The sequence below is a fragment of the Ptychodera flava genome, chromosome 14 (genome assembly GCF_041260155.1).
Source record: "Ptychodera flava strain L36383 chromosome 14, AS_Pfla_20210202, whole genome shotgun sequence".
NCBI classification, from domain to species: domain Eukaryota; kingdom Metazoa; phylum Hemichordata; class Enteropneusta; family Ptychoderidae; genus Ptychodera; species Ptychodera flava.
In genome coordinates, this window is record NC_091941.1 from 6,763,402 (window position 1) to 6,785,664 (window position 22,263).

At 37.2% G+C, this 22,263-nt stretch overlaps 2 protein-coding genes across 4 annotated transcripts in view; both read right to left on the bottom strand.

The window, feature by feature from the left end:
• Positions 1 to 2,196, bottom strand: part of LOC139149117 (uncharacterized) — a 35,944-nt gene extending 33,748 nt beyond the window's left edge. The window contains exon 1 of one of the 2 annotated variants that reach the window (XM_070720679.1): positions 1,952 to 2,196. In XM_070720679.1, the coding sequence (XP_070576780.1) occupies positions 1,952 to 2,096 (145 nt within the window). In that variant the 5' untranslated portion in view covers positions 2,097 to 2,196. The remainder of the gene's footprint in view (positions 1 to 1,951) is intronic. The other variant, XM_070720680.1, reaches the window with a different exon arrangement.
• A 2,967-nt stretch (positions 2,197 to 5,163) lies between these two features.
• LOC139149112 (uncharacterized protein KIAA1958-like) lies at positions 5,164 to 22,015 on the bottom strand. Of its 2 annotated transcripts, XM_070720673.1 has the most exons (7): positions 21,739 to 22,002; positions 18,036 to 18,158; positions 16,307 to 16,702; positions 15,401 to 15,534; positions 12,518 to 12,635; positions 11,500 to 11,643; positions 8,818 to 11,097 (listed from the first exon to the last, which is right to left on the bottom strand). In XM_070720673.1, exons 1-7 carry the CDS (start codon positions 21,872 to 21,874, stop codon positions 10,949 to 10,951), a joined length of 1,200 nt encoding a protein of 399 aa, XP_070576774.1. In that variant the 5' UTR covers positions 21,875 to 22,002; the 3' UTR covers positions 8,818 to 10,948. The 2 variants fall into 2 exon arrangements, with proteins under 2 accessions (XP_070576773.1, XP_070576774.1); XM_070720672.1 differs by lacking the exons at positions 8,818 to 11,097; positions 11,500 to 11,643; positions 12,518 to 12,635 and adding exons at positions 5,164 to 6,448; positions 8,154 to 8,540 and having other exon boundaries at positions 21,739 to 22,015.
• Between the last annotated feature and the right edge of the window lie 248 nt (positions 22,016 to 22,263).

Consider the following 22,263-nt stretch of genomic DNA (forward strand, 5'->3'; position numbering starts at 1 on the left):
ATAACAAATTGACATGCATATGTATGACATTAGTCAATCTCCTTGTACCAACTTTGAATAAAATCCGTTGAAACATGTCTGAGTTATTGCTCTGTACATGAAAATATCGTAATAAAATGGCTGCCTAGCGGCCATATTGGATCGTATCACATAACAAATCGATGTACATATGTAAGACATAGGTCAATGTCCTTGTACCAACTTTGAATAAAATCGGTTGAGATATGCCTGAGTTATGCCTCTGCATATGAAAAAAATTGTAACAAAATGGCCACACAGCAGCCATATTGGATCGTATCACAAAACAAATTGACATGCATATCTATGACATTGGTCAATGTCCTTGTACCAACTTTGAATAAAATCGGTTAAAACATGTCTGAGTTATGGCATTGTATATGAAAATATCGTAATAAAATGGCCGCCTGGCGGCCATATTGGATCGTATCACAAAACAAATCGACATGCATATCTATGACATTGGTCAATGTCCTTGTACCAATGTTTGATAAAATCGGTTGAAACGTGTCTGAGTTATGGCTCTGTACATGAAAAAATCGTAATAAAATGGCCGCCTGGCGGCCATATTGGATCGTATCACAAAACAAAATGACGTGCGTATCTATGACATTGGTCAATGTCCTTGTACCAACTTTGAATAAAATCGGTTGAAACATGTCTGAGTTATGGCTCTGTACATGAAAAAAATCGTAATAAAATGGCCGCCTGGCGGCCATATTGGATCGTATCGCAAAACAAATCAACGTGCATCTGTATGACATATGAAGTAATCCTTGTACCAAGTTTGAATGAAATCGCTTCTTGCATCTCTGAGATATCTGCGTGAACGGACGGACGCACGCACGGACGCACACACGCACGGACGCACACACGCACGGACATGACCAAACCTATAAGTCCCCCCGGACGGTGTCCGTGGGGACTAACAAAGACACCTTGTAATTACGGCACTGTGTATTGTGTACGGTGTTTTGATGTCTTCAGTTTGTGGCTATACCACTTGTAAAATGATGCCGACTCTTGCATAGTCAGGACAGCTAGAGTTGAATGAGTGTATTGTGAACGTCTGTGGCTGGTTCCATGCAGTATGTACCATTGTGTCACTAAGTTGATGATGGAGAGTTGTGCAGTGCAGGTCCAGACACTTCGCACCCAAACCAGGTTACCCAACACAACTTTGTTTCAAACCCATTTTGTACCAAAACAACCTCGTCAAAAACACTACCTCGCCCCATGCCACTTCGCCTCAAGTACAACCTCGTACTAAACTAAAACCACTTCGCTCCAAGTATAGTACCATCGTAACTACCAACTCCTCCTAAAACCATGGTGCTACAATGTATCACAGTCTTGTTTTTACATGCAACTTGGAAACACTACTGTGTCAAGACATTTTGGCTACCGTGAACCTTTAATTCTTGCACAAAACCATAAACGGTGGAATAAAAAGCTACAACTCAGGTGCCTTGCGCGATGTCATTTTCTGTTCACTTTCATGACTTCAGTCCTGGGAGTGGGATGATGTATTGGTGATGAAACCTTAGATGGCAGTGATTGGTTATTTTTCAGCTTTGCCAGTTGGCGATAGTTTAAGACGAAGTTGAGTTTTAGGATCGAAATGGTCTGAGGCGACATGACTCCTGGTGCGAAGAAGTTTTGGTACGAGGTTGTTTGAAGTGGTTTTGATGCGAATGGGACGCAACGAAATGGTATGGTGTGGTGCGAGGTGGTTTTGGTGCGAAGTGTCTGGGGGCCGTTTACTGTCAGGTGCAAGATATTATGATGCGATACGATCGGCAATAATGTACATAAATCACTGTACGCACAATCAACGCAACTTCTGCATGCAGATGGTGTCGGAACATAACCTGAGTGTGCATTGTATGAGATTAAGTGGAGGAGAGTGAATTAAAATGTAGGCTAGTTTTACCTTCGTCTCTCAACAGAACTGGTACGCTCAACAAAGCGGGCAAGAAATTGGCGATGTTTCTATCGCTTTCGGTCAACACTACCGTATTATTATTCTCGAGCTGAACTTCAATAACATCAATGGTATCCATTTCTCCGCTAAGCATCAAACTCTTAGGAGTAATTCGGGAAATTTGATGAGCGTATCAGTGGAAAGACGCCCGATAGCCAAGCTTGCATGGCGGTATAAGACCACTCAACTTACTTACTTTTTATCATTTTTAGAGGGCGCCCTCGCGTGAAGTAAAACTGGATGTACCACGTTGTCATTTTGATGATGTGCATACATGTATATATGTATATAGCTCAACACTTTGATTTAACGACTAGTAAATTATTTATTAATACATAGGAATGTTCTTCACCACTAAGAACTGCTCTGCGAGGAGGAATCACAGTTTAAATCTTAATTTTGGTTGTAGATACCCCTAAACACCATCAACAAATACATGAAAAAAAACATTTGATATAAAACTGACAATGCCTTTTTTTCAATATTTTGCTCTTTTTATCAACTCTCCCATTTTACACACTATCCCTGGTCTTTCATTGATTTTTTTATCAACTAGCCAAGAAGGAATTACAACCGGCTAGTGTAGATGACCAAAGCTAGGTCATCAGCGTGGAGGGGGTCCTCGCAAATTTATGCATAGGTTGATTGGGCCTATTTTGAGCCTAAGCTTCTTTAACATTGTTGAAAAAATCGGATTTTCAGCAGTAAGTTATGGTGAGCTTTAATTTTGAAGCTTTTTCAGAAATGATTTCAAATAGTTTTATACAATTATTGTGCAATTGAATCTATAGTATTGATAGTGTCATATTGAAATATTCATCATTCAACTTGCTCAACACAGCCTGTGAATGTGTACTGTTCATTTGTATCGTTGACGAATGACTTTGTGTAACAATCAGACTCTTGAATTCCTCCCCTAATATCTGTGAATGCAGTTTATATACAAAGTACAAATTGCATAATTATAGTTGAAAACAATGAGTCTGGAATACTTATTAGTAGTCCCGGGAATTATGTTTACGTATTCACTGTTGATACTTACAGGTTATGCACTGGATGCTAATAATACCTCTATGATAATAATGATAATAATCACAACTGTAGTTTTTTAATGTCTTGTTCATTTTGCCCTCCCGTTGCACCAACCCCACCCCCATCTGTACAGTTTATGGACCCTACCAGTGGATGAGAACTCTGTGGATGCAGTAGGTACAATATATGTGATATTCATAGGCATCATCCCCTATGAGTATAAATGTAAAATTATGGGGAAATTGATAGGCAGCCTGATTAGTCTAAAGAATTCACTAGTCAGTCGATACTAAATTTTGCATCGGATAATTTTGTTTAATTTATGCAAATTTGATGTACGGTGATGGCAGCACAAAGATTGCAATACTGTAAGCCAAGCCCAGTTCAAGTGGTTATCTTGGTTGAACATTTTGGAAATGTATTTCCAAAAAAGAAAACCAGTGAAAATTTTTCTTACACCAACAGCTTTAAAATGACCCTCCACAAGTGGTAGACCAGAAATATATTGAAAATATTTGAGAGTCAGAATATCTATCCCTGAGGTGCCAGTTTGGCCTCAGTAAATTTGATCCAAATCATGCCGTCCACATCCTCAGAATATAGCACAGAGGTATATGATTTCAAATCTAAGGATTGAAGCAAGCTGATAGTAGGTCCAACCATAGGCGGCACCACTACGATCCAACTCTATTGTTGACAGATGCTTCTCACTGAACTCAGAACTTGAACCCAAAAATTCACAATAAAGCATGGTTGGTCTTTATTTGGCTCTCATACAAGTATGGTCATCAAATTTTATTCCATTTCAAAAGACAATAAAAATGGTCCATAAAGTGTTTACTTTCGACAAATCCACAGCAATGGTTTTCAAAGATTACAATGCGCTTTGATGCATTACCAACTTATCCTTTAAGTCACTATCTTTTGTGCGATGTTTTCTTGATTTAATGAGAATATTGATTAGAGCCTTGACACATTGAGAGACTGACTCGACTACAGATTCTACACTTTCTTTGAAATTCGAGCAGATAGAAAGCAGTGACATTATTTCAAACCAGTACAGTGGTTGAGTTCTTGATAGTGAGAATCGATGTACTTCATGATGCACTACAGTGCAGCAAAACCAGTGGCCTGTGTCGTTAATTTGCTTTCAAATATGATCACTCTGTAAAAACCAAATCTCTGACAAACAACAGAACAGCAATGACTCCATTTACTTCCTGACAAGTGAAGCACAGTAAGACACTCTGTTTTCTTCTAACATTCAACAACTTTAACCCTTTCACCCCCAGTTCCCTGTATACAGGTCCAACTTTACCATAGAAAACAATGGATTTGGGACAAACCATGGTGGTGAAAGGGTTAAGGGCTGACATGAACATACACCTGGTATTCCTGTTACTCATACCAGCTAGTTTCTTTACCAACCTACTCATAGTGTATTAAAATACAGTATTTTGCCTGTCCTAAGAGTCAAATGCATGTTGGGTTTCATTTGCCGTTATTGACGCTGAAGTTGTCTACAGGGTGTTTTGAAAAGCTGACCACTGTAGATTACATAGAACAAAGCATCAAAGTGAAGTAATGGTTACTAGACCTTTGAAAAGTTGTCCTCATGATATCCTTTCCCGATGTTCGTTGTATACCGGTAGTCTGTCCATGTGATGGAGGGACTGTGCTCAATGCTTTCCTATCAACATTAAGGTAGTATGTGTCTCAAAAGTGAAAGACTCAAACTTTCCTTCAGAAATCTTTCATCTATTCTCTTTCAAAATCATGAATAAAAATCAGGGTTCACCATTCAAATTTGGTACTTAGAGAAACGAATAACCCAAGATTTACCGATATTTAAAATTCAAATTGGCCTCCATCCCTGTGTTAACTCTATGGAGAAAAATAAAATTTTCGAATTTTGAAATATTAAGCCAGTGAAAAGTTTTCTTACACCAAGAGCTTTAAAATGAACCCCACAAATGGTACTAGTATGTCAGAAAAGAATTGTAAAGTTTGAGACTCCAAATATCTGTCCCCTAGGTGTGATCAACCCTAAGACTTCATTGCACTGAACAGTAAAACTAATCTAATAAAAATATCCACAGTCACAGAACTTTATACACCTCTATTGTCAATTACATTTACATTCTTTCACTTTTATTATACTTGTACTCATACAAAAATGAATTTGTACAAATGTGCCACTTTCAGAACAGAGAGTGTAATGTCCGAAAAGGAGCTACCTTTCAGCTTGGAAGATGTTTTGCTGATATTGCAAATAATCCAACTGTAGAGTGGCACTGTGATTATCCATCTAGATATGAAGAAACAATTTTGAAGGTTCCTTGTGCAATTTTGATTGTTCATGTCCATCTTACTCAAAAAACAATTCTAAGCTGTTTTCCTGCCTCATCAAAGTAGTAAGTTTTAAAAAATCAGTTTACATAAATATATGTTTTGTTTCTGAACAAGGACAAATGTATAAATTTTGAAAGGCGAGAATTTGGATGAATTGCAAATGCAAAATTCAGTAATGACAGATGAACATGGAGATGTACTGTAAAAAAATATTCTATCATATCTTTAAAAGTGTGCCACATGTTGGGGCAAGCATTTCGCTGAGAATGCCATGGCAGGTTTGACTTCATGTAAACCACTGTGTCTCTGTGACCTGTTCATTGTCAACCTCACCTAATGTACAATCTGAACATATCAGGAATATTTCTGTGTTTATGTTGAACAATGTTCTGAAAAATTTTCAAGCTCTCAGTCAATGAGAATTGGCTCTTGCTTGATTGCACCTGCTGGTTTGTTTCCATTGTCCATAGTCGCTCCAAGCGCATGATTGGCCTTAAACGTTGATTTCCCAAGTGCCTTGAACAAATCCGGCACAACTTGGTGCAATGCATTGTGTCCGACTGGTTGTACACTGTACCAGACTTTATCATTAGGGTTCCGTAGTGGCTGGAGGTAAAACGCACCATAGTCTCTCTGACTGGTGTTCGGACAAAGTGATAAGTACTTTTTGTACAGTCTGACATGGCACCTTTCTGGAGATTCACTGTCCTCGTAAATCACAACTTCTTTGCGCCGCGCCTTCCGATGCTTCACCCCTGCCTTGTTGGCCCGAGCTGACTCATCCTCGTAATGTAAACAGCTGATATGTCCCTTTCTTTCATGGAGCGATATTTGCGAAGGGTAGTAGCGTATGTTCCTGTGTTCTTTTCCGTTGCGCAGTCCAAAGTGTTTGCCGTTGAGGAAGACCATTGTGTTCAGTAACACATAAGGATTGTGTTCTCCCAATAACTTACACTCCCACAGCCAATCCTCATCTTTTGGGGTGATCAGTTCTATCTCTGGATGTTTTGTCTCAAGCCCTACTCCCTTTTCATTCAGTCTCTTCATTTCACTTTCCAGTACCTGTCCCGAGAAAAAAAAATAAAAGTTTGGAACCAAAATAGCGATAGCTGTATCATGCCTATCAGCTGTGATTTCTCTAGGATTCTCTAACAAGGGGGGAAATGTCACCCCTTGCTTGAAAATTTAGGGGGAATTTGGTTCTGATTGAGGGGGACTACAATAAATTATGCAGATTTAAATTATGCAAATTAAGATTTTTTCACTGGTATAAAGCATTTGTCAAAACTCAATAAAATACACTCATGTTCCTTTTTTTTTCATCCAGTAAACAGTAAAGTAGAAGCCTACACAAATCATTCAAACTTCCTTCATTTCAGTTCCAACACAGTTTTGTACTCGCCGTAAGGCAAATTCTTGTTGATAGTCTTACAGCTTTATCACAACCTTCAATAGATAGGAAGCTTGTATCACTTTACTGTGGCTACATATAGTGGACTACATTAACTGTGTGATGTTATATCATATAGACAGTAATCATAAAGTGGAATGTCACTGTAAATACACTGTGTAAATCATAATCTCATACCCTATTGTAGAAGGGGGCGGCATGTCTCATTTGTGGTTAATTGAAGGGGACTTTTGATTAGATAGGGGGAATCATGCAATCCTGTGTCCTGGAGAAAAGATTGTATCAGCCTATTTTCATTTTGATTCAGTTGAAGACCTTCCCTTTTAATGAGCATAGACAACATGTTTTGACACAGGTGGTTTTCAATCACAGTAGTTCTAATTCATACATGCTTAAAATTTAACAAATGTACCAGTAACAACACAATATTAGGTGTATTTGTCAAAATATTTTTTACTGCCAAGTTGAAATGCAAAGTGACACCATTCAGTGTCATGTAAGCTGATGCATTTTAGGGAGAGTTATTCAAATTTTCACAGTACTTTTCTTGGCTACCACTTGTGGGGGTTCATATTAGAGCTCTTGGAGAGAGATCAATTTTCACCATGATCTTAGTTTTTAACAAAAAATCAAAAATTGTACTTTTTCCCCACAGAGTTAACACAGGAATGGTGGCCATTTTGAATTACAAGTTTTGGTAAATGTCGGGTCATTTCTTTCTCCAGTACCAAACTTTGCACAGTGACCGCTGGTTATTCTTGTTTGGCGAGATAATCGATAAAAGTTTCATCAAATAGAGTTTGAGCGAAAGTTAAAATCTTTTAATTTCGATGCGCACTTTAACCCTTTTCCTGCCAGACAGTATTAAGACTATTACTTCCCCATTAGCCAAGTCAGTAAAAAGCAGTATTGAGCCAAAAAATGACGTATTTTCACACACTTGGTTTGGTATGTTATAGCATCTTTTGTCCCAAAAAATCAACTTTACAGTATTATGTTTTCAACAGCCTTCAAATGTACAGTACTATGTTAAAATACATCATATGGAATATGTTGTGTTTCATTAATTTTAACCATCTTGACCTGGTGGTGAAATAATCCTTCTTCTCTCGCTATGGCTCTTAATATATCAATCAGCCATCTTCAAACACTGAATACTAATGGATGAGTTACTCACTATCATACGACACTATAGAGTGTACCTTTAATTTTTCTAGTTGTTGATTTGTTGATGGTGATATGACGCTGACAAAAGATTTTGATGAGTGAGGCTAGCTTCCACACTGGCAATTATCACTTTCACTGTGAACAATACAGTCATCACCTGACACTTAGCCATCCTAAATTTTCTCTCACCTGTCTAAAGGGTTCATACTCCTGCTGTTCAATAACACTCAAGGTCTTCCCTGTCTCAATGCGAATGTGTGATTGGATACCCATGATGATACAGAACAACGTCTTTGCCGGATACTCATCTCCATTGGTCTTGCGCACTTCCAGGATGAATCTTGACAGCCAATAAGACAGCTCTTTATCATCCATATCCTTCAGGGCCTTGTCAACATTCAGATCACTGGAATCCAAGCCTCTGCCTTTGCGTACAGCTGCCCATGTGTAGAAGAGTCGCACTGCCCAGCGGTTGCGCCGCAGCGTGTGGATGGGGATTGCGGAATTCTGTGCACTCACGGCTCTGGCCTGTACTTCATTATCTGTGACAGGTTGGGCAAACCTGCTCCCAGGGAACTATAAGAATAAGAAAATTTGTTACAATGAATGACAATTTTCATTTAATTGTCAGTAAGTCAACAGTGACTAATCTACTGGTTATCATAAAAAAATATTCTAACAATTGTTGTAACACCTTTGTGTGCCTTTTAAACTTACAAGGCTAAAACTGTGCGCTGTTGTACTGATAAAAATGCAAATATATTTTGGTCACAATCAAAGCAGTGCAATTTTACCTTGACAACATCTTTAAAACGGGGAGGGTTTGTTTTTACTTTATCTGCTATTGTTTTTTGCTGAGATCCTTAATATCTTGTCTATGACAGGCAAAGTTACATGTTTGATGCTGGTAAAGCTATCTGAAAAGTTACCAAGGCCAAATAAAACATTTTCCAGTAACTCAACCTACCCTGTTTAAAATCCTCTGACTTTTTGCATTTCCAAAAATCATGCGTAATTCTGTCAAATTTTGCTGTTTTTTGATAGGTCACATCCAAAAATAAAAATACAAAGAAAATATAAAAGAGAAAAAGTTTCCAATCAAACTACCCATTTCCCGAGTGCATCTTATAAGGGAAACACAGAATATTTTTGTATACCTAATAGGTGTCTGCTTATCATGTTTGTAACATGTGGGTATCGAACAAAGTCAATGTGGGCCAGCTTTATACCACAAGTCTGCCCGCTTTAATACAGATGTTTAGCATACATGTATCATTTCTGTAAACAGGCTATCATACAGTTATTAAATTACCATTCCAATTCCAAACTCTGGCACATTAATGCCCCAGGTTAATATCACATAAAAAGCCTCTAAGAAACTGTATATTACAATATGAAACGAAAGGTTTAAACTAGCTACTGAACTTGCTAAGAAGTTTTCTGGTGTGACTATTGAGAAAAGTACTGCTGGGAAAAGAAGTTCAGTCTGAACAGAAGCATTCATAAACATGTATACATTTATTGCATGTTAAAATAATTGATATGTGCATTTTCTGATGTAATTTAAAGCAAGATCTGAAGTACAAAGCTGATTGTATGATGACAAATATAATTGGGCACTGTGCATCCATACAAGAAAAGAGAATGTTTCTTTTCGAAATTTTGCAAAATTCCGTTGTGGTGCTTATATTGCGAAAAATTGCTAAAAAAGTCAAACAACCCAATAAGGTTGAATCTCAATGCATCACATTCAACAAATAAAAGTGAAAACTGATTACAGTATGTGACAGAAATAGAGCTTGACAAAAGTGGAATGAAGACAATGTCAGCATATGTTTGCATTTGGATAGCCTCTTTTCATGACTGATGTGGACAACCTTGAGACAAATTGAATAACCTTGTATTGCTACTTACAAATCCTTGAAATGATCTGGTCAAGCTTGAAATATTTCACTTTACAGAATCTGTGGCATCATCATAAAATATTCAAATCTGCTAAAAGCATCTTTTTCAATAATTATCATTGAAGGGAGTAAAAAATGTACAATGACTGGTTCCCATATTCTCCCCAGCTATTGTCTACGATAAAAACCTATCTTATTTTCAGCTGCATTGCCCATTGTAAACACCAAACCAATTAGCAAGGTTTCACTGATATGTGAGCAAACAAGTAATTATGGACATCTTTAGCACTGACCTTGCAACAGCCATGACCCATGGCACTGGATTTCACAACTGACCATTAAAAATCGACCTTGAATATGCTACTTTAAACATCAAAATCTTTGTACTCAATACCTTTCCATTTCTTTACAATGGCAATATTTATAGGCTGTACTGCTAGATTTCAAGGACTGATATTGTGAGCTGTAAACGTTATGAAAGAAAAACCTTCTGAATCTGCTAGAGGTCTTTGTGTATTACACTGTTCCTTTTGCTCATTAGTGTATGTCATAATAACCGGTCATTTGGTTGTGTTCGGTACAATTGTCATACACGGTTGATTCTTGCACGATCAAGTTCTGAAGGTACAGGGACTATTACATGTTAATCTTGCTGTGCCTAGCACTCACTCAAAATGTTATGCCAGCACAGCTAGTGATATCAAATAAAGACCATAACAGCATATGCAGTTGACAGTCTTTCTGTTCATCTGTTTTTATATTGCAGAAAAAAATTAAAAGAAAGTGGATTTTTACTTTAAAGTAGGTGTGAACTCAAAGTGCAGCATAATATTCAACACAAATAATATTCTACATAACTTGATTGTGTGTGTAATCAGACGCATGGCATTACACTGTAAAACATTATATATATACTGTTCTCTATTTCTCTGCTTCAGGCAAGCTCCTTCCACTGTCAGTCTGACAGAAAGACTTCAGTTCTTACACAGCACACCATGTGACCATCCTTCAAGCCACTGACTACAGGAATTCAAACACTTTCCCTGAGACTTCATCATACAATAGATTACATGTTTGTTGTCAGTCTCCAATTGCACTTTGAGACGTATGTTTCGATAATCGCTTGATATCTCTTCTGGCATTGCCCATTTTGGCAGTGAATTTCTTATTAAAGGTAGTGCTATCAATTCGCTTGACACCTCTCTTCTTGGCCTTCTTTGCCAAGTATACTGAAAAAAATAGAACACAGATAAAGATAATTTGGGCATATCGTTACAATTTTCACAGAAATCTTTTTTCACCCTGACAATATTTTTGAACGTTACATGTGTGCTGGTATGTCTGTCAGTCTGTCAGTCTCTCTCTCTCTCTGTCAGTCTGTGAAGTGTTCTGTGTAAAAGTATTGACTGTTATAAACATAAAGTTGCTTTAATCCATTTGATAATTGAGAACTGTTCTGTTATACATTTTGACTAGCAATGTAACCTTTTCCAACTGTTGCCAATAAAAACTCATCAAATACAAAAACAAAGTAACTCATAGTGGTTAAAAATCTAGAGTCCTCAACTCACATTTTATTATCATGGTCTACGTCATGACAATTATTCAGGAAGTCCAACATTTCAACTTACCCCTTATTGCATTGACTCTGTGTTGGTCCAATGGAGGTCTCTCTTGCTCTCCCAATGGGGATTTCCTCCTCAGACCTAGACCCCCTGCATTGGCCAGTTCTTTTCTTGTGAATACAAGGTCAATGACTTCATTCAAGAGCGCTCCTGGTAAAGATAAAATGATGAGGATGCAGTTTCAGGGTAAGGAAAATTAATTTTAGACCATAATGAACTATATTATAGTCATTTTGTGTCACGAACAAAAATATATATGCAGTTGATTGTTATGTTACAAACATGTAGGTTGAAAGTGGTTCTCTGTAAGTAAGTATAGAAGTTTGCAATTTCACTCTGTGGCTTTCCAACATATGACAAAACAGCATTTACACATATCATGGATATTCTGTATACTGTTAGCAAACCAAGCTGTTATTCTTGTAATATCCTTTGAAGGTTTCCTTCCAATGAATAAATTATAATTTTGAATAAATTACAGGAAGGAAAAAGCCTGTGCTAATATTGCATTGTAATATTACAGGTTAGCCAATATCAAATCTTGTGCAAGTCTGGGTTTTTTTTGTCTCAATGTGTATATGACATCAGCAGTGATTTGATCAACCTAAAGCAGGTATTGTGTTGGTAACTGCTACACTCAAATTTTTACGATGTACACGACAGGATTTTCATAAAAATTCACAGCAATACAGATCCATGCAAGATCTGTTACAAGTCTTGGAGTGCCAAGACAGGGCTAGGATCACCGCTACATTTGGTGGTAAATTATCCAAGAGTTTGAACTGTGGTGGTCAAACATACTAACATCCATACATATGTAGAAACATAAATGCCACACATTCATTTTATGCATTCTTCTTCATACCACCATCATGAAATTCTTGCATTGTGTTCACAGAATACTGCAGTAGCCTGGCTGCTCCATTTTAACCCAGAGTTGCCGTATTGCCAAACAAAACTCCCTTTCCCCTTGGTGTTAATGGTTATGATGATGTCTGTTTTGCACTTTGTATAATATACTGACCTAAGTAATCACCGCCACTCAAAGCTTTCTTCTCTGCTCTGCAGAGTTTTGCTGAAGACACTGTGACATCTGCAAACCTGCTGGGATTTTCTTTTGTTGTGACAAGAGCTTTAAGTTTCTGCAGTCCAAAATAACAAAATGAGAAAAAAGAAATACAGGTAATTGTCCATGTGTCAGGATGATTCCCTTTGAATGTTTGTGAACATAATTTTTAAAATGGTATTTTTCGACAGAAGCTAAAATATGAATGAGAAAGAAAGTAACTATTGTACATGAGTTGAGACGGTTCTGATTTGCAACATTCACGTACATGTATGATAATTTAAGCTGCAAGTTTACAATCATTTAACAGAACCAGTTCAAGGTATTCTAGCAATTTCTTGAAGCTAAAATCAAATCATTTGCTTTTGGTAAGGCTTTTGCAGGCTTTCAGTGGCTTTGAAAGTTGCACTCTGATCGCTGACAGTGGCACTTCTGTTTTCTAAAATCTGGGGCAGGGACAAGTCAAATAATAGTATACATGAAAAATAAATTTAAATAACCTATAACTACATTTATTTTTGGCACATTTAATCAAATTATCTATTCTAATACCATATATCAATATTTGATATCCATGACAACAAAATAGTTTCATCTAAGCTTGTAATAGGTGCAATTTTTAGCGAATACTCTCAAATGAACAAAAGAAGAGAGAAACTTACCATCAGCATGAAAAACTACGATATTCTTTGTGCAACACATCACTCGTAATGGTCACTGCTGGTAAACAGGCTTGATTACGGAAAAAATATTCACTGAAGTGCTGAACATCATTAAATATCAAGACTCTGTCCAACCATGAAAAAGCTATAATATTGACCTGAGTTAACTGTTTCTTTTGTTTTTGTTTCCATTCGAAATCAAGTCTCAAGTAAATAACTCTCGAACTAAGAGCCTTTCTGTCAGGCGATCAGAGTGTAACAGTCTTGTTGTAGTAGAATCGGGTTAGGTAAAAAAAATTGTACTGTTCCAACAACCAAGCCTACCCCATTTTTTACCTGCTGACCCTAAACTTTTTGGAGCTACATAAACGCTGAAGTAACAAAAAAGAAAAGAAAAAACCTGTAAAATCATGCATTTGTTAACTGGCATTTGATTTTTGCTTGAACGAGGATGTCTTTTATGCTATTATTCCTTTATACGTATGATAAGTTTTACTGAAAATGTTGTGGCCAGTGTTTGATTGCCCAGAACCCCTGAAAAATGCATATTTAAAAATAAAAATATTTTTGGAAAAAACATCTGCCTACCTAACTACCCTATTTTTGAAAACCAAGTTATCGGAATAGTATTATTTATTTTTTTGGCCTAAGATAGCAAAGATATTAGGAATATTTTACAAAGGAATTAAGTTATTTACAGCTACTAGTAACATATACATGTAATTGTCTTTATCATGAATTTTGAAGGTCCAAAAATACAGAGTATAGACAAAAAGAACCATGAGAGTATCATAAATGTCATATTCAGATCTTTTTTTACAGAAATCCTATGCTCTAGCACATTCAGAAATAAGTGCATATATGACTTAAATTCACCTAAGGATCATAAGTATTCACTTAAAATCTCTGTTTATTGTCAGCTGAAACAATTATCAATTATTTTAATGGTAAACATTGTTTGTTGTTTAGTTAATACAGTACATTACATTTATGTATATTATTCTTTTGCTGGAAAATGATCAAGAAATGGAGAGCTTCACATCCTATCTGAGGACTAGCATTTATGTTTACATGTTGTGTTAATCTGTGTTCTGATTTATGCGTGAAATAAAGATATAAAACAGAAAAATCTATAACTTTTAAAACAGCACTACATGATAGTGATGACACCCTGAGAAATTCAAAGTAAGAAGCATTTGTTTGGTACATAGCTGACATGATCTACATGTGATTAATCATTTAGAAAATCGTGTTACATAACTCTGTTACTTTCCTAGAGGGGTTACATCATTTTGTAGCGGGGGATTCTAGCATTCTTAATTTCCAAAACTAGATTCATTACAAGGTCTCAAATTAAGGGTGCAAGATCTTTTAATTTGATGCAGTTTCAAACAGGAGTATTTAGCGAATGTAATCTTTTAAATACTGTGACCTTGAAAATCTTATATATTCAGTTCATGCAGTCATTATGCTATGCACAATAAACTATAAACATCAAATAATTCCTTAGTTTTGCATACATCTGATTGAAGTCATCACTGGAATTTTCAAGAGATACACAATATCAAATATATAATCTCGCAAAAAAATTGCGTTCCCAGGATATGTTAATTGTGTAGGATTTCAACCTTTCAATGCTAAACCAAAGACAAGACTTCATAAAATTTAGGTTGTGAATGGCAAAGCCAACCTTTCAAACACATTAAACTATCTCTACCTAAGGCCTATCTACTGTCACTATATCCGTACCAAGGAGCTAGCTCACACCGATGTTCCATCACAAACTTTAATAACGGCAAATTTTGGGCAGGACTTTCACATCATTTTCCAACATGTTTACATCAATGTGCAGAAATTTATTCTCTTTCAATGTCACTGAAAGTTTGCAAAAGCTCAAAAGCTCCTGCATTGCAGAATCAGAAATGTCTGCAAAATCGTCATGTACCTCTCTATCAGGACATCGACACCTGGAGCTCTTTGGATGAAATCATCTTACCAACTTGATAAAATTTCACACATAGTGAACAATTTTTGGACACTTTCTCATAACACTACATTTTCATAATAATTCATCTGCAACCACTCATATTTAAATTCATCTTCTAATTACTTTTGACTATATTTTGATTACTTACTTTTTAAACTGAAAGTTTTGGGTTTATGTTTCAGAATTACATACCTTTCGTTTCTGTCCGACAGTTTCATCTTCATCATCACAGTTACAATTCTCCATGATTTCATCATCTGATACATCTTCTTCTTCATCTTCTTCATTAAACACATCATCTTCTTTACTGGGCTTATCTTGTTCATCTGTAAGTTGAAGCAATGCATATAGCGGTTAGGTCATTTTACTCTGAGAAAAAAGACATTCTGTATATGATAACATCATTGCTTGTACTTGAAGGAAACTAATTAGCTATGAGACAATACTGGACAATGCTGGATTTTTCCAAAGAATTGAATTTGGGCAAGACAGAGGTGACAAAGTAATTTTAACAGCTTTGCAAATATAAATATGGGTGTGATTTATGTTCTACCAGTATAGATCATATTTCTAATTGTGCAATGGTACTTTTTTCAAAAGTAATATATTCTTTGCCGTTTTTGATATTTTATGTACCATAATCATTTTAATGTCTGGAGCTATAAATGTAAACACATGGACATTTCAGCTGAAATGTGAGTGAGAATTTTTCTGTCAATTTCAATGTTCTACCAGGGGCTGAGTATATCTGCCACAGTAGACAAAGACTTAACTAATACGCACATCAACAGCTCAATGCATCTACTTCCTACAATCTGCAGGACTGTATTTATTTCATCTTTCCTACAGAGCTACCCTGGGTCTGTTGCTAGTATCTGCAAAGCAACGCCAGGCCTTTTGCTGATCTCTGTGAAACAACGCCAGGCCTCTTGCTGATCTCTGAAAAGCTGTCCTAGGCCATGCATTTCTGCGAAGCTGTCCTAGGCCATGCTAACCTCTGCGAAGTTGCCCCAGGCCTCTTGCTAACCTCAGCTAAGCAAGAGTCTTGCAGATCAAAGTAACAAAGTAACATGTCATATTAGAGTTGTCTAACTTTACCTTGCTTTGCTGATATTAGATATTTTCGTATCAGTGTAAGTTGGCTTGGTCCAGCTTCAATGGCAGCTGGGGGAAGTCTGGACATCTCAGCAAAACTAGGCGCTGCCAAACTTTGCTGGACTTCCACACCACGGTACTCTGGGTCTGAACGCTGTGTCGGCTGATAATTGCTTTCTTGGACGACTGCCCACTGGCAGGCTTGCTGTGGATGTGGTTGTGTCTCATAGGTCTGTGGTGTTGGTTCTCTACTGATAGTACTGTTAGCAGATGATTCTGGAGTCGTTACACTTCTCCTGGCTACTCCTTTCCTCCTCTGATTAATGATGGTTGCAAGATCTGTGAACTTCAGCCTGACAGCTCCGGTGCGGCACAGGAAGTTAATGAGTTCATTTTTCTCTGAAAAGTAGAATGGTCTTCATCCATGTTATTCCAATTGTCATTCAATAAAGTTTGCTTCAGAGAGTTTTCTCCATATCATGCAAACTATGGCAATGATAAGAAAACTAATTAGCTAAACTTTTTGGAATTCTTACCAAAATTTACCAGTGTTAGGCAATATCATCGTACAATTGCTAATTTGAAAGAAAAATTCTTTCTCAATATGACTTGAAAAAATAAACCCCATCTTTGTCAAAAGCAAATATATGAATACAAGAGTCATAAATTGGGATGCTTTTGAACCCCTAGGAGCATGGACAGGTTAAATTCACAAATACAAAATAAAAAGAAAAAATGCTGGCTTGAAATGGTAAATGTATATACTCTCCAGTTTTTAAAGCCCCAATAACTGCGAATGTTTAATAAACCGATCTCAAAATATCCTTAGTTTTCCAAGAGTTTTCTTTGAATAAGACCCATTAGAGACTGAAAAAGTGTATAACGCTGCCATGAGTGTCAAAAGTGGAATGTATATTCAAAGGTTTTAAAGTCATTTTAAATTTCCCACCATTTTCAAAAATAATAATATGACAGAGAAAATAAAGATTACAACAACAAAATGTTGGCCATCATGTGCTGTGCATTCAAATAAATGGCATCATGCTTGTTTCTGGTATGATCACGATGTGTATGTGCAGGAAATACTGTTTTTTGTATTCCCATGGGGGCCATTTTATGGGTGCGGCACCCGTTTATTATTAAGCCTGTTAAAATGTGTAAGCATGGTCCAAATCAGTAAGCAGTGATACTTCTATACATGTCCTTCGGTTAGCACATTTACACGAACCAACTTTGGTTTGAACATAAAATCATGAAAATAATGCATAAAATTAGCAGCTATTGGGGCTTTAACTAGCTTCATGTCCTAGCTTCATATCTCAGAACACATTGTCACTGGAGAAATGCAACGAATGTGTTGTATCAGGGATGTAGCAAAAATTTTGGTAACAGGAGTAATAAGAGTATAGGTGGTTACAATTCGTGTGTGAGCACATTAAATTTGTGCAAAATCTCCCTAATTGTTCATCAACCTGATGTTTTCAGAGTCTGAAATTTTAGCTGGCAGCCAATTGTTTTTGTCAGCTATACATCCCTTGCTGTATGGCAGTGTATCAATGCAATATTTATTTTGTTAACACTGTTAACATCTATGTGGCTTAGCAGTCTCTCAAATTGTCACCAGTAAGTTTTCACCCATCTGTTCATCATAAAGATACAGTACATTGTATGCCTGAGATAACACAAACTACTTTGTTAATTTGTGTATGAGTCAGATAGAGAAATTTCTCACCTTTTGTTGATGCTGTCCCCTCTTTCACTTCTTTCACAAGCTGTCTGCAGGTGTTTTCAAAAATACTGCAAATGGAAGATATTAACTTCTTCTCAGTTGCAAAATTCCAGAATTCATGGCACTCTGCAAAATGATGCAAATGATAAGAAGAGAACAGTGACAAAGCCTTATGTAAACAATGGCTGACAACTGCAAATATTGTGGTATTTTTTTAGAGTGGATTTTGTTCTCTGTTGACAAACACAAGCAAAGCCTGTTCAGGTGTTTTATTTAAGGGATAAAACGGGACAGATTTCCTCGAATGGTTCAAAACCGCACATCATTAATCTCACGCACGAATATCGGCGTCCGCGTACGAGGTCAGTAACCACTGATCTTGTGTGTCCTTGGGTCCATATTACACATCACTGTCTATTGCATTTCTTTGGGTGCTTAGGGGGTTATGTCCTTGTCGTGTATGTAAAATAATACCCTTGCGTGACCACGATGCTGAAGTTATTTTCGTATTCGTTTTCGTATTCGTTTTCGTATTCGTATTCGTATTCGTATTGGAGTCACTGACAGAAATTGTTATTTTAGTCCAGGTTTCAGGTATGAAACGTGCAATATACGATATTTACTGAGGTTTAAATATTGTGATAATTTGTTTCGTGATTTCATCTGCCAGATTTGGTTAAATTTACATAAATTTGCATTTGTAGATATTAAAGAATTTTGTTCACTTCATTTTATTTGAAAAAAAATACTTAAAATCGGTTGGGATCTGGTAAGGCAGCATCTTCGCTTGCCAATGTCTCTTGACCGGGCAGCTGGATGCACCCCGAAATCAGGTGGTCAGTGCCAAGTAATGGGACTCGTGAGAGCGGATGCAAAGGAGCTGCCCTGGACTGTACCATTGTTTTGCGGGGAGGGCAGATTTTTGTGAGGCGCTGCAAAACTCGTGACCGTTGAAAGCTATGATGAACGGGGACTTGTCTAGGACAACCATCTGAATAAAAAATGTGAAAATTGTTATATCCGGTTATCCTTTTGGACTCACTTTAGAATGATCATATCCATTTACAATTTGTATTTCAAGTATTTTACTTGATTTTGATATGGCTCTACGTAAACCTGAAATAAATTATAATAACAATACAATACAATACTTTACAAAACTCAGGGAGTGCGGTAAGGCAAAAATTACAAAATTGCAAGTTACGACTAAGTTGTACGTGCTGCTACAGGGGAGAAAGTAACATAAATCAATGACAATAGGTAGTTTATCTTTCAGAGTAAAGATGTGAGCAATATTATACATAAAACCGGACCGACCGATAATTCATGTATTACATTCAATCAGGGCTCAAAGTAGCGACCATTTTCAGTCGCATAGGCGACCAAATTTTATGAGATTGCGACTGAATTTTTTTCAAGACATTTCTCCATACCGTATACGTGATCAAATACAACATATATTCGCTCAGTGTTCACGGAGCATTGTCCTGAAAGGCCACGACCCCAAAATACGCATTGAATAAGCATAGCCGTTGAGCGGAGTTACTCAAAGGTTTGAGCGCGTTCTCTCCACTGCACAGCGCTGCCAATGTGTCTGCTGATGTTATCTTGAATGATCTGTCAAAATATCCCATGAATTTAATGATAAATTTTACTACAATCCAATCAAGTATCACAAGCAGTTTTAGTGCTGTCACATCATTTCAAATGAACCAATCATAATCCCAGCATAAAATGTCATCAAAATATAGCTGACAAGGGAAAACAAGCAACCAGTATAAACTGCAACATGTTTCATGCGTTCACGTGCGTAATGAATATTTGCGTTAGTGGCATGTGACCGGCTAGACCATTTCCGGAAATCGTCCTTTGGAAAGCAGATCAAAGCATCGATTTCATCAAGCTTGGACTGGATTATCCTGTTTCATAAAGGTTTTTGTTTTCAGCTAGATCTAAATAGCAAGCAACTTTGTTGAAATATCATGGCAAATCTGCCGGGTAGCGACTGCAATTATGTAGAACCATGGAGGAAGTAGAGAACAGACCATGGATGGGACTGTGGCGATGACCTCAATGACCCGAGCGAGTTCGATACACGCCACAAGTACCGCTGCGATATCACAGCTAGGATTAAATGCGCATATACGTTTGAGTTTTGTTCTCTTGCCTACAAAATATCTATCGAAAGTTGATAGTTGCTGCATTTCTATTCAGAGTTTTTGTTGAAAAAAGTAGCTATCTACGGCTAGCGGCTTAATTGGTCCCCCAAAATAGTACTGCTGAAAGTTTTTGGAGTGACCTGCAGAACGGAGTTGTAGAGCGGGGCAAACTGCGTAACACTGAAACTGGATCGCACAGTAACAAATGACGGAAACCGATCGAGCCAGTTGCGACAGCTACTAGACTAGCTGAAGTCTATTTATCATAGAATACAGGTATTTCTCGATATTTCGCGATACAAATTATTTCCATGCATTCTGGTGTATCTTATCATAACGCAAGTTGATCAACATGTTCTGGCAATGACAGTTGACGCAAACGCAAGGAAAGAAAAAGAGATGGGCCGTACTGAAATAAAGACTCTGACAACAGCTCACACAGTAATTTAATCTTTATTAGGGAGACAAATGTACCGATCGGGACATAGGCCTATGATACCATTTTATTCATCTCGTTTCTTTTATGACGCTTTCCCACATCATATGAGATGATATTTTCTTTGCGACAGCAGTCTAATATAGCATGTCATCGACTTAGGGGGCATGCGATAACGTTGAGCCCTGCATTCACTGTCGTTATGACGATCACTTTCTCAGAGATATCAGTTTAAAACAGAAAATTACCTTTTAAGTTTACAACTCGTCAAATTGGGCGGGTCAGCTAAATTTCCATTATCGATACTAATGATGTCAACAGAATGTTTTAAGTTGGTTGTTGTGATAAAGTTAATACGAAAACGAATACGAATACGAATACGAAAATGATATTTGTTTAAAAAATCTTTCCTCCAAAGACTACTACTGGCCCACAGGCGCTTATAGCTTGGTAGTCTGCTAAATAGATCGATTTTCGGCTCGATCTATCGATCCCGTGGTCAGTATGCCCGCCACTGTAACCTAGTGTGTATTTTGGTTACAATGGCGCGCATATCGACTACGGGATCGATAGATCGAACCGAAAATCGATCTATTCAACAGACTACCCAGCTAAGGAGTGCCTGTGTACTGGCCGTTTGTTTTTAAAATCTCTCCTCTAATTATAGCAACGATATCTTTCAATCTAGGGCCTAAAAAGATTGGATCTTTTTCAACTTACATTCTCAAATATTGAAGTATCGATATATTGTCATATAAAAAGCACTTTAAGTTCTGTAAAGACAAAACTTTTATATAATACGTACGAAATTTGGACTAAAAATAAAACATTTTGTCAGTGACTCCAATACGAATACGAATACGAATACGAAAACGAATACGAAAACGAATACGAAAATAACTTCAGCATCGTTGCGTGACCTCGCTCGCCTCGGAAAAATCGACATACGATAAAGATTAACAATTTAGACATTTCATATGAAGAAGGGCGACCGATCATAGTATTGCAATGACAATTTTTGCGTATTCTGTAACGTAATTGTCGCTACGTCGAAATATTTGTTGAAAGATGTTCATATAAACACCCGGTTGAATAAATTTTATAAAATTACCTTGCTCGCGTAAGCAGCCGAGAGGAAACCCTGATTCCGTAAGCCTGCAGCAACCATTGCAATCCTCGACGACGATTGTTACACTGTTTTTCAGCGGAACTTCGACAGATTCAGAAAATCCACCCGTATCGTCCATATTTTTGGATACAGTGGCCTTCGTTTTTTCTCGCGGAATCGCCTCGACTGCAGGTTAGATCTAGCAATCGGTACAGCAGTGCGGTCGGTTTCCGCGTTGACGTAAAATACGTTGGGAACAGCCTTGATATAAAGTAAGCCCACCTAACTTAAACATGAAAACCCCTCTCCGTCCTTCGTATTTACCTTCGTGCTCGAACCACGGTTGTTTCACTGGTGATGTTCTTGACCTGGTCAAGGTCAGAGCTATTGAAAACGACCAGTACAAACCTGTGGGAATATTGAGGGGCAGGACAGAATTGATAGAGTGATGAATTTCAAAAGAAAAACCAACTGGATGCATGAAAAACAACCCCAAAAAATGTTGACCCTTCTTCTCCCCGAGCTCTT